General features: G+C 50.3%; 1 protein-coding gene across 7 annotated transcripts in view; it reads right to left on the bottom strand.

Annotated features, from left to right (window-relative positions):
• Nucleotides 1-310: 310 nt before the first annotated feature.
• Vps13d (vacuolar protein sorting 13 homolog D) overlaps nucleotides 311-12,566 on the bottom strand; it is a 227,793-nt gene continuing 215,537 nt past the window's right edge. For 6 of the 7 annotated variants that reach the window (XM_027398154.2, XM_027398160.2, XM_027398156.2 and 3 more), the window contains 3 exons: nucleotides 11,067-11,198; nucleotides 4,266-4,506; nucleotides 2,862-2,993 (listed from right to left, as the gene is read on the bottom strand). In XM_027398154.2, the coding sequence (XP_027253955.1) occupies nucleotides 2,862-2,993; nucleotides 4,266-4,506; nucleotides 11,067-11,198 (505 nt within the window). Of the gene's footprint in view, nucleotides 2,994-4,265; nucleotides 4,507-11,066; nucleotides 11,199-12,566 lie in introns of all 7 variants that reach the window. The other variant, XM_027398155.2, reaches the window with a different exon arrangement.

The following is a 12,566-nucleotide window of genomic DNA, read 5'->3' as shown; positions in this document are numbered from 1 at the left end:
CCTGCCTGGACTCTAAATGATGACCTCTATCCTGCAAGCTCAGCCCAACAGCCCCTAACAGGGTGGTGGGTAGTGAGCAACATCCAGCACACAGTCACTGGAGGGCAGGGCTGCTTCCAGCTGCTCACTCCAGGCGTGGGAGTCTACCAGAAGCTGCACCTGGCTGAGGTACTATGTTTGATGTCTGTCCCTGGTGATGATTCTAGAATTCTACAGAAGAAGAGGAGGAAGAGGAGGAAGAGGAGGAGGAGGAGGAGGAGGAGGAGGAGGAGGAAGCGGAGGAGGAAGAAGAAGAAAACAGGCAAGCACGGGAAGTCAACAATGCATTTTATTTCACAGAAGAACAGTGCCAACTCTTTGGTATGCAGGTTGGCTGCACAGTCTGTGTTTACATTGTGAAGAACAAGGTATTTTATTCCCCATCCACTGATCAACTATGATGCTATTTATTTATTTATTTATTTATTTTGAGGCACAAATGACACTTGAACACAAAGTGGCCCTGGACCCTTTTGAACACTGAGGTGGGATGAGCATCCACAAGAGGCTACCTCTCTGCCCCTTTCATGTAGGCCTGGGGCGGGGACGCTCTCCTGCTGGCTTTCTGATGGGATCTAGGAACTGGGGCGGCTTCTGATGTCTCTTTATCCAGCTTCCCTTGTCTGCTAACTTCTTCCCAAATAACTGTATTTGAGGCAGTGTGAAATTGTCCCAGGCAAGTTTCTGGCACCATGGCTAAGTACCAACCTAGGAGGAAACAGGAACCATGGCAAGACCTGTTTCTTCTGAAGCCTTGGACTCTGTCCTGGCAAGCCAGGAAGCAATGGTGAAAACCCCCAGAAATTTCCCCAGGTCTGGCATCAGGGCTGGAGGGCCAGGAGAGCTAAGAACTCAAAGCCGGTCTCCCTTCCCCCTGCAGCCCCACCCCATCTGGTCCCCAAACCCCATTTAATGTCTGCTCCTTCTAAGGCTAAGTATCACAAGGAGGAGGTACGCCATCACAGTTATTTAGAGCTGATAAATTAGAAAGGAACCAGGGGAGAGTGTCTGTCCCTGGGACCTCCTGAAGCACCAGCTGCAGACTGAGAAACTGAGTTTAAGGGGCCCAGGGCAGACTTCCCCCAGCAACACCAGTGACTGTCCCAGCAAGTGGCAGGGGACACACATTGACAAGGCTCCTGAAGCCTCCTCTGTAAGAGACCAAGATCTCAGGCAGTGAGTTACTGATAGCAAGACCACAGTCTGGACTTGTGTGGGTGTCAGTGTCCAGCCTGGTGAGGAAGTCTGTCAGGAGATAGCCCCTCCCCCTCAGACTGAGTCTCCAGCAAGGGCATTGACACCATCCTGCCCTCCCCAGGGAGCAATGAATCGCCAACCAAAGACCCAACCCACAAAAGTCAAGTCCAGTTCAGGGAAGATGGCAAATTTGGCGTTCAAGAAGACAGATCCTTGAAAACACTATGTAGCTAAAGCGCTCCTTCAGGACTGCCCTTACCTAAGGACGGTGACGCGCCATGGCGGGCACACGCACACATACGTTCACAGGCACACACTTGCACAGGGGGATTGAGGAGGAGAACAGATGGGCTGCATTTGTGTCCTGGAAGGATGAGAACGACAAACACCAAAACCTTCTGCATATCCACTGGGTCACGCTGGATCTCTGCTACATATGTGACAAGATTGTAGAAATTGGCTAGCTTTATTAAAAAAAACAAACAAGCAAAACAAAACAAAAACTCCCACCAAAACTGTAAGGTTTGATTCTAGTGAGAGGTAAGGCCCACCCTCCTCTGACTCCTATTTGCTTACTTCTTCTACAAAAGATAAACACCAAAAGTAAGACCCAGGAAGCCCACAGCCCCCATACCAGACTTCAGGATAGAACCAAGGACAAGACAGGCTTTGGCCAAGACCTGGTGCCAAGCTCCCATGCTTACCCCTTCAGTCCTCACAGTTCACACCCTTTTCTGGAGCTCTCTCTCCCTCCTTATGCTGTTCCCAGGAGGCCATGGTGCTGTGACATCAGCATGTAGTTTTATTAAAAAGAACACAGTGGGAAGTGCATTTTTTTCACTTATGTCAAGGGAGCCCACCAATGATTCAAACTTCTCTAAACACGAACTGCATGAGGAAACCTGATGGCTGCTATGTGTGGGCACACACTCAGCAAGTGACCATTTTACCTCCCCGTTGGTTGGAGTGGCAAGAGAAAGCCAAGAGATACAAACTAGAGAATTGCCTGAGAGTTTTAGACCTTCCCGTAACACAGGAGAGAACAAGGATGGGCGCCATGCCGCTCTCTAGTCCTCTCCATGGTGTCTGCTTCTGCTCCCATCAAGGCGACTGGAGGCTCGCCCTTGAACACTGACTGAATTTGCAACTCACACAATGCACCCTTCAACCTCCAGAAACACCCTTCCATGTGGACCCCCTGCAGGAGCCGTGTAGTTAGAGTGACAGAAGACCCAGTCCAATTTTACATTACTGTACAGATAACAGATCTTCACACACAGCACAGCCCTGCTTGGCAGCTTCTATGTATTTACAAACACACAGTTGTACATATATACACGTTAACAAAATACAGGGCATTCTAAAAATTAGATCCATCTTAATACACTTTTTAACGTTATTCAATCAATACTATTAAAAATTATTTCCCCATAATCTAAAGTAACTCCCTGCCCCACAAACTAATATGGTTTCTGTTTACATTCTTCCCTGTGAAAATTTCTTTTCCCTTGTTCCTTGATATCTCCCCCTAAACCCTCTTCTGGCTCCCCTTAATGTGAGTCTGGGCGTCCGCCATCCTGGCTGGGCTTTCGTCTGGAGCATTCCTCTCCAGCAGCCGGGTGTCCTCAGGAGTCCAGCTCCAACTGCTCTTGATTCTCACTGAGTCTTAACATGAGCTGCTGTTCATAGTAGAGGCTCTTTGCATAGTTAATTTCTTGTGATAACTTGACAGCAAGGACCTCCGATTTCACATGCACCTAGGGAAAAGACAAGGATGAGCACACTGTCCTGAGGTGGGGCAGTCAAACACAACCAGAGGGCACGGGCAGAATGCAGCTACCCAAGAGCAGGTCCCATCTGAGCATCCAAGACACATTCCCAAGAGCCTGTGTCTGGTTCTCCCTGGTCCAAGCTTTTAGTTTATGCCCCCGGTTACTATAGGCAGACTGTTACCACCTGCATTTGTGACTGTAACTGATGAGATTCCATTCAGAGGTAAGGCAGGGATAACAATTAAACCCCTTACTCAAGTCCAAAGCCTGGTGGTGACCGGCACCGGAAGAAGAATTAGCAAGCATGTGCCTGAAGCCTTTCTTATCCAGAATGCTTCATGCTAGTCTGCCTTGAAAGGGGGAAGACAGTGATGGGTAGGCACAATGGGTGGAAAATACACACTTTGGGGAATTAACTTTCAATCACCCAGCTCTGATTTAAGCCAGTGATCACAAGGGGCCCGGCAAGTTCAAACCCACTCGAGTTCATTCTTGAGAGAATGGGGAAGGTTGAAGAGTTCCAGAGGAGAGACCCAGCAGGATGGCTTTTGTGATCTATAGAAAGACCAGAGATGCACACAGCCACTCTGAAGGGCGCAGCTTTGGAGACGGAGATGGAGCAGGACCGACCAACACCTGGTAGCACAGCTGCTTCCTGCACCTGTTCTGCTGTGGGCTCGCTGGCCCAGCTTAGTAGAGTAAGGACTTCTTCGGTCTAGACACTAGCATGGGGATCGGGTGGGTTACCTGGGTCTGAGTGCCAGCTTGTGCCAGAGTCAGCTATGTGGCCTGAGGAAAGCAGCTGCCCTGACTCCTTGTCTAACAACACGGAGGAAGAGTGGGGAATGAACACTAGAAGGCAGGAGCATCTCCACCCAAAGGTCCTGACACACACCTCCCACGGGGGAGGCAAAACAGCACTTTTATTACAAACAGCCATTGGGTGTGCTTCATATCCATCACTGCTCGCACAGAGCAAAAGGTTGTGCTCTCGGGACACCAGAGAAATAATAGTGTGTGCTGTGTCACTGTCCTGGACTTGAGGCACCCATCAGCACTTGGTACCACGTTTCAGGGACACAAAACTGTGTTATCTGAACCGTGGTTATCAGCTTGTTGATGGGTAAGGGAGACACAACGGCAGGAGAACACACCCGGGGCTTCCAGCAGAGCGGGAGCAGGGCAAACCTCCCACTGCAGTCAAGGTAAAGCAGGAGGTAGAGCAGGGCTTGTCCAGGTGAGTGGCAAGGTACTCACCATTGGCTTCTGGTGGGACGGGCCTGGGATGGACACGCCGCTGCTGGAGTTGGCAGCTTTCTTGGTCACCTGCACATACACCTTCCCATGGTCTTTGGAGACAAGGCAGTGGTAGAGGTCGTCATATTTGACCTCGAGGAAAATGGCCTCTCGGTCTACGTAGTCCCCACTCTTCAGGAAGTACACGGCCTTGGATGAGATGAGCACACAGTAGCTGTCCATGTTCTCCACGGCTATGAAGCTGCATGGGGAGAGAACGGGGGATGCTGAGCTGCTCCACGTTGGGGTCAGGCTGTCCCTTCATGTTCAAAGGGACAAAGGCCTGCTGAGGTCTCTTGGGTCTGCAGCCAAGGCTTCCCCAGGCTTCCCAATGACCACACCTGTGCACGTGTGTGGCTCCAGTACTCTGGGCCTCCATTTCCTCATTTGTGTGTTTGTATCAGGAAGGACTTGGCCTCAGGAGCTGCTGTCAGGCAGGCCCATATTCATGAGCTGTAGGGTGCTCATGAACAAAGGATGTCAGCCAAGAGTTTCAAGACCAGAAACAAATTCCTGCTCTGAAATGGGCTTCGTGGGGTACTCAGTGAGCTGTGGATAGCTTGGGAGTTAGAGAAAACGGGAACAATGTTGTGTTGACAGGACACATGACACAGGCCAGCTGGGCCTGGAGAGATGCTAGAAGACTAAGGAGACAGTCTGACCGCACACCCAGAATTTGCATACCTGCATTACTGTTTCCCTCTGACAGCCCTGAAGAGAGCTCATGTGACCCCTGGCCAGTATGGCCAGGGACATGGGGCTTGAGACATCACTTCCCATCGTTCTCAGAACGATAGTCAGGGCTTCTAAGAGATCCCAGGCCACTAAGAAACAATTTAGTTGCTGGGCGTTGGTGGCACACACCTTTAATCCCAGCACTGGGGAGGCAGAGACAGGCAGATCTCTGTTAGTTCAAGGCCAGCTCTGGTCTACAGAGCGAGTTCTAAAGCTAAAGAGAAACCCTGTCTCGAAAGAAAGAAGGGAAGGAGGGAGGGCCGGACAGACAGAGGAAAGGCTAGCAAATTAAGTTTTGAAGAAGAGAAAGACAAGACACCTGAGCATCTTCTGCAGAGCTCACAGACTGCTGAGGAAACTTCCGCAGGTCACACCTTTCTGCTCAGCTGCTGAGCCAAGAGTAGTCACCATGGAAACACAGTGACAGCCTTCCCAGCTTGGTGGCCTCCTGTATCTTATGCTGGCGTTTCACAGTGTGCCTGGGCATTAGGGGCAGCAAGGACACACTGGGTGATAGCAAGCATACTAAGTAAGGGCTGACTGACAACAGGTTGGCTGTGAACCTTGGCCTTTTAAACTGTGTTTGCTCAGAGCCAAGGCTCCACCTGGTACTGCCATGAATCCAGGTCCAGCGTAGCCTTGGTTCAGGGTCATAAGGCATCAATCCTCAGAGAGGGGCAGTCATTGAGGGCAGAAGAAGGCCTGCTTGCTGGCCACCAGGGGCTTTCCTGTCAGACCCAAGCGTGGCTGGCCCTCACTCTCCTCTGCGGGAGGAGCTCTGGAGCTCACACTTCACTCTCTTGCTCCCCCAGTCTGAGACACCATCCTTAGTCTTGAAGCTTCCCCAAATGCCCAAGCCCTTGACTGCAGACATTTCAGCACTTTGGCCTGCCAAAGCACTGCCAGAGGATTTGCTCTGCTTCCGAGCTAAGCATCCTGGCTCTCGGTGGAGCTCTAAGCCTGGGTGTGGTCCACTGTATACCCACACATGACTTCCTGAGTACCCACCACCAAGTCAGTCACCCGTGAGGACTTGCTAAGTATCCACCTTGTTCTAATCGTCATTTTAATTATGGCTCCCATGATAAAAATTGGGGTTTGCTGTTCTCATTTAACTGGTTGGCAATGCTGAGAATGTAGACTTGTAAAGACTCACTGCCAAAATTAGAAGCGCCCAGCGGCCCTCCATGCTCAGCTGGCTTTACACACCCTCCTCACGTCCCACACTCTGAGAGTCAGGGGCCGAATTACTGAGTGAGGAGAAGGGAGCAGGCCAGGACACGGAGAGACAGAAAGAAGAGGGAACAGCACAGGGCCAGCTGGAACTGGATGGAAAATGAAGTAAACACACAGAAATGACCTTGTACTGGAGCACAGGGCCAGGAGCTCAGCCATGAAGGCTGTCCCAGACTCTGAGGAGACTCTAAAGGTGGCCAGGAGGCAAGGTGACGGCAGGCACACACATTACAACATCCAGCTGAGACCGGCTCTCTAGCCTCCCGCTAAAGCTCCATCCTTCACCAAGGGACACTCCATCTGTCCAGAGGACTCAGTGACACCCAGAAGATAATTTACACCCAAGGACACAGGGGCTGGTCCCGAGCATACTACCCAACTCCCTTCTAGGAGGAGGCTGCCATGGCTCAGGTCGTCACAGGCTAGGAAACCTGAGGAGGAATGGTAGCTTTGGGAAGGCAGACTGACCGCATGGTGAAGAAAAGCTGGGCTAGGCTTGCAGGATGGGCCTGCAAGCCCTCTGGCCACGTGGCTTGTGTTTTGGTAGTTCAGCTCCTTCTTCTCTGAGGGAGACGGTGCTGCCTTCCAGCTCCTTCAGTTAACACAAGATGGAAAGGCTCCACGGTGGGACAGAACAAATGCAGTACAGCAGTCATATCTGTCACGTCTGCCCTCTGCGCCCAGCAGCCCTGCTCAGGCCCTGGGGCTGCCGCTGCTCCTAGGTAGTACTCCCTGTTCTAAGGCCTTCAAACCAAAAGCAGGTCAGAACCAAGGGCAGAGCTGAGAGAAAGACAGCTGGGCAATGACCCAGGGCCTGGGCAGCCAAGGGCTGCCTCCCCACCCTCGCTGAGGCTTCCCCTGCAAACCACTACTGGAGGTCAAGGTTGGGGTCCCACCAACACCACTGCTGTCATTACAGCTGATCCCCTATCACCTCCCCCCAACACCAAATCTGGAAAACACATCAAAGATTCATTCAAATGGCTCCTGAGCAGACCCTTCACCCGCTGTCCTGATCCCAAACTTGTCACTCACTGTGAGAAGTCAACTTGGGGGGCAGAGCAGAGGTCTCTTGGTCTTTCCCTCTCCTATTCCTTCCCACCTCCTTTTCTCTGGGCCTGCACACCTGCAGGTCAGCTCTCTACAGGCTCGGCACCCCCCACCCCCAGCCAACAGAGCAGGAGCCATGGCTGACCGCATGCTGACACCTAGACTTGGACTTCCCACTCTCCACCTACGGCCACTCCTCACTGCCGCTGGCCCACAGAGGGGCTGATGGAGAGTCTCATAGGTGACAGAGGAGGGACACTCCATCTGTCCATGATCTGTTGTTGACACAGGGGGCAGAGAGGCCCTCTCTGGAAAACTAACCACTAGTGGCCCCAAGTCTGACAACTCAGACTTCTTTTAGGACAGAGACCCTGTGTGCAGTGGGTAGCAAGTGAAATAGTAGTGAAAATCTCTCATTGTATCACCTTTATTATATATCCCTCTCCTCCCAAACAGCTCTGTCTGACTTGCTAGACCATGAACTCGCTGAGGAACACCATGAACTTTGTATTTGGCCTGGCACACAGGGAGGCTCACTGGATTGGGCAAGGGTCAGAAGACCACAGTTGAGAGGCCACTACGAGGTCTGGAGGAATTCAACTGCACATCAACACTGGGTGTGGGGTGCCAGGGGCCATGCTTCCCTCAGAACTTTTATCTGAGCAGCTGGGGAACCTGTCACAGGTCCTCAGGTGTCAAGCATTCCTGATGGATTAGTTCCTGGCTTAGAAAGTATAAGCTGAAGCTACAGCTGTGGCTGAGAGACACAGAACCCACCTGGCCATGCTGGGATCCATTCCCAGCAAAGAAAGGGGGAAGGGAGGGAGATAAGAAAGGGGATTTTAACGATTATTTGTTTTCTGAATTCTGTTTGAGTCTACTAGCCACGGAAATGAGTTGGCTTCATCAGAAGAGAAAGTGGCATTTTAGCATGCTCCCTTGGGCAGGATTCTCTTCTTGAAAAAGTCCCTCCTCCCATGCCTCTAGGAGACAAGCCCTTAAAGAGAAACACCTGAGGCTTACAAGCCTGTCTTGCTTTCTTTTTATATACTTTTCTGCATTTGCGACAACAAATTTCCTAAACATTACTTTCTATCTAAATGAGGAAAGAAGCCAAGGATGGTGCTGTGGCAGCTGCTGGGCTTCTGTGGAAAAGTGAGGTGGCCCTTGGGCTTGCCATCTGAATGGGCAGCCTTGACGAAAGACTCAAAGTAGGAATTTCACAAAAAGCAAAAGAACAGAAAGATAACTAACACATGACTGCTGGCCGCCAAATAGGCCTTGCTCAGAGAAGCTAATCGTACAGAACAAGTAGCGTTTTACCACCATCTCCAGCCAGGTTCTGGATTAAGGCTGAGAAGGAGTCACAGAGGCACCGCTGATGAACCTGCAATGAGGCCCGCCAGACCTCAAATCGGATGTCAGTGACAATCTGTTCAATACTGTTTAATTAAATGGAAAAAACCCCACAAAACTAAATGCAACTTGATGTGGGAGATCAAAGTTGAAGCTGCTGTGGGGCTGGGGACTTTGTGGGGTTTTCACGCCATCAGGAAGTAATTACACAATATTTTCCAGAAGTAAAACAGGGAGTCTAACTGGAAAAAAATGTGGAAACATTTAGTTACAACAGTAGAGCAAGGTATTAAAGACCCTTTTAACGGGTTAACTCTGAGGGAATATGCAAATAATGAGGTCCTTAGACATGTTTTTAATTACAAATCTAGGGGAAAAGTCAGGCAGAAGTCGGCACCCGAGCCTCTCTTGAGCACCCCCCTTCCTGCAGACAGATGTCTGGACCACTCGCATTGCCCTGGGGACAGGCTGCTGAGTGAGGACACTCCGAGTCACGTCTGCCACAGACTCTGCTGACCTCTCCTGTATGCCCAGGAAGACCGAGGTCACATGCCTCCCTCACCACCCACTGGCCGGGTTCCACCCTCAGCTTGGGTGGAGACACAGGGTTTTCATCTTCAAAGTCAAAATTCATTCAGCCAGTAACTGTGCCCAGATCACATGAACTTCAAGCATTTCATGAAATCGATTTCACTGATTTCATCCTGACTCCAGATCTCAGGTCCCTGGCCCTTTCCCAGTGTGTGTACCACATGGACAGCAGTCCCATGGTGACTGGACTACACAATTTTTCCCTTGTGTTTTCTAGTCTTATGTCATTCTATTACAAATAAATCTTGTTGCAATGGACCAGGGCCGGTTTGGATAGACTAGAGGTGGGTTAGCAAAGACTTTAAAATAGAACACACAAGGATCTATAATTTTACTTAACCTACCCTCCTTTTTGAGACAGGGATGCCTATAGCCCAGACTGACCATAAAGGTGGCTGAGCATGGCTTTGAACTTATGATCCCCCTGACTCTCCCTCCTGAGTACAAATGCCGTGACTTTGGTTTATGCAGTGCTGGGGATGGAACTCAAGACTCTGTGTATGCTGGCAAGTACTCTATTGCTTAGCTACATCCCTCAACCCATACCTAACCTTTGGTAGCATCCCTAAATCCCCAGTGATTGGAAAGCGGGACCTGAGTTAACACAAATGTTGAACTGCAGTTCTCCAAGCTGAGTTTATTGAATGATTTGAACCCCAGGCACTGCTCTGGGTTTGGAGGGTTCTCCAACGTATGGAACACCCTTAGCCATCATTGGCTGTCATTCTAGTAGTCTACACTATGCCCTGCTTGGCTGAGAAATGATTCTCTCGGCCTTTGAGTTGGAGGCCCAAAGTCCCATCAAGAGTGTGGTATATAGGATGGTCTCAGCCCTCTCAGCCTTCAGAAATGGACATCTAAGTTTCTGTTACGGAAGCCGCTCAGCCCACAGCATGTTGTTAGGTAGCAGAGCAGGCTCCAGGGATGAAATACACAGTCTTATCTAGAGATGCTCCCATGACACATGGCAGGCCACATCCAAGAAATCTCCTAAATCCTGGACTTCACTTTCTAAGTCCCCATTCAAAAAGGTATGAGATGTGAGCTGAGCCTCTCTGGTACCGTCTCCACCAATGACACTGAAGGCCATCCCAGGAGCCAATCTCCCCCTGAGCTCTTCCAGCAGCCAGCCACACCACAGTGTTCAGATTCTCCTTTGCTATCCTCGCCTCGCCTCACAAGACCCAAGTTACACTGGCACATTGCTGTGTCCCAAATGCAGTCCTCTCACACCTGGTCAAGTCACAGAGCACTTTACATCCTAAGGATTTCCACAGAATATCATCAAAGCATGCCATGGCTGCCACATCAGCTAAGAATAATCTCAGTGGCTGAAAATGTGACAAGGTCCTGCCTGGGTTACTCAAAGAGTGGCAAAACAATCAAGATAACTGCCTTTCCAGAACATTTGATGAGTAATTGTTTGCTACTTGCTTGTGGTTCATTTTGCTAGCATCCTATAGCAAACACTGGAAAGCAAAGTTTAAGTTAATTGTTTATGGGAAAGGCATCTCTAATACTCCACACGTTGGCCTCTCTTTGAGCTATCTACAGAGAGTCATGCTGCAGAAATGACACAGCAAGGTCCACTCCAGAACAGACTGAGAGCCACTCCCTCCAGTAAAGGCAGTTTATAAGAAGTCCTATTGATACCCATTGGACATTTAGGACAAGCGATCCTTCAGCCTCTTCCAAGGGCCACATCAGCTTGAAACTCCTGGGTCACAGGGAAGTTTCTCAAACTCAAAGACAGACAAAGCAACACAGTGGACTGTTTCTCCAGCCCCTACTCACAACTCATCTTGGATGTTGTCTGTCAGCTTGAAGAGCTGCTCCTGTCCTTCTGCCTGGCTCTCAGAATATCGAGGAAGCAGCCCCTGTGGGCCAGTGCAGCAACGTGGTTTCCGAACCCTCTGGGCTTGGGTCCTAGAAGACAAATGGAAGGGAGAGGTTAAGTGCCAAGGTTAAAAGGATTTTACATCCTCACTTGGAAAAGCACTGTTTATACACAGGAGCAAGCTGCAGCAGGGCTGTGTGGTCTATAGCATGCCCACTATGAATTCAGACTGGGCCTCATAATCCTTTCGCTACAGGATTATTGGCTCAATCAGATGACCTCCTTGGCCTCCATCTCACTTTCTGTGTAATGGGCTGGCACAACCTACCTCCTGGCAGGAAGATCAAATAAAAAAGTACCCATTGGCCTTGTGCTGGAGAACATAGGCTACCCATCACTGCGGCTCTTTAAGGTCATCATAACTAGCCTCCTGGTGGACCACACCGGTTCATCATGTTTTGCTAAGGAATCTCTTTAGGTTGGGCCATCAGGAGGAACACCAAGGGGCCTGGGCTTCAGTGTGAACCTGCTATGCTGCCAGACTCCTGAGGGGTGAGCTCAGTCTCTTGGGTAAAGGGTAAGGAATGCAGTGGCCATGTGAGGGGGCCAGTCCCAGGCCACAGCAGCAGCCCTAACTCATGCAACTTGGCTGTTGGTTGCCCAAAGGAATCTGCTTTGCTATGGCTTTCAGGGCCGGCTGCTGATGTCTTTTTCCACAAGCCATAGACAGGGTAATTGACAAATACTTTTTGGTGTTTTCCTAGAAACAGGAGTCCATATTTGTCTTGGAAAGGCGGTGCATACTTCAGATGACTGATAAGAGTGTACCGGGTCTGTCCTCGACCTTGTACTTGCTGTACTTTTTATTATTTGTTCCTGGAACCCACTGAAGCAAAACATCCCTCTCTAGACATACCTCAAAGAGAGGAACAGGCGGCCACACTGAGTCAGCACTTTAGAACCACGTACTGGTGGTAGTAGAGATGGACTGGCTGGGGAGCAGTGTCCTGCGGGGCGAGTCGGGGTGGGACCCTGGGAGAAAATGGCGGTCTGGAACTGGCCACAGGCTATCTGCAGAGCTAAGATCTTTGCAAGTGTTTCTGAACCCAGGTCAGGCTGAGTTCACCAGGCTCTGGTTCCAGGAGGTGCCATGACAGGGTGTGTGTGTGTGTGTGTGTGTGTGTGTGTGTGTGTGTGTGTGTGTGTTTGGGGGGGGTGACAGCTATTAGGAAGCCAGGTCTCCCACCCCAGACAAGTCTCAAATATTCCTCACATATTTAGTTCTGGGGGCACCTCACAGCCTTTTAGTTGTGTTTTTCAGGGATGACATGGAGACTCGGAGGAAGATGCAGTGGCTTTCTCTGAAGGACTGGGTAACGGGTAAGCCTCATTTACAGCACATATTTACAGATTCCTGCTGTACTTATTCTCGAGCCTCCTTCAAGGTTTAGAGCTAC

This window comes from Cricetulus griseus, chromosome 2, assembly GCF_003668045.3.
Source record: "Cricetulus griseus strain 17A/GY chromosome 2, alternate assembly CriGri-PICRH-1.0, whole genome shotgun sequence".
Lineage (NCBI taxonomy): Eukaryota > Metazoa > Chordata > Mammalia > Rodentia > Cricetidae > Cricetulus > Cricetulus griseus.
The sequence above is the reverse complement of the archived record's forward strand: the minus strand, read 5'-3'. Positions and strand labels throughout refer to the sequence as shown.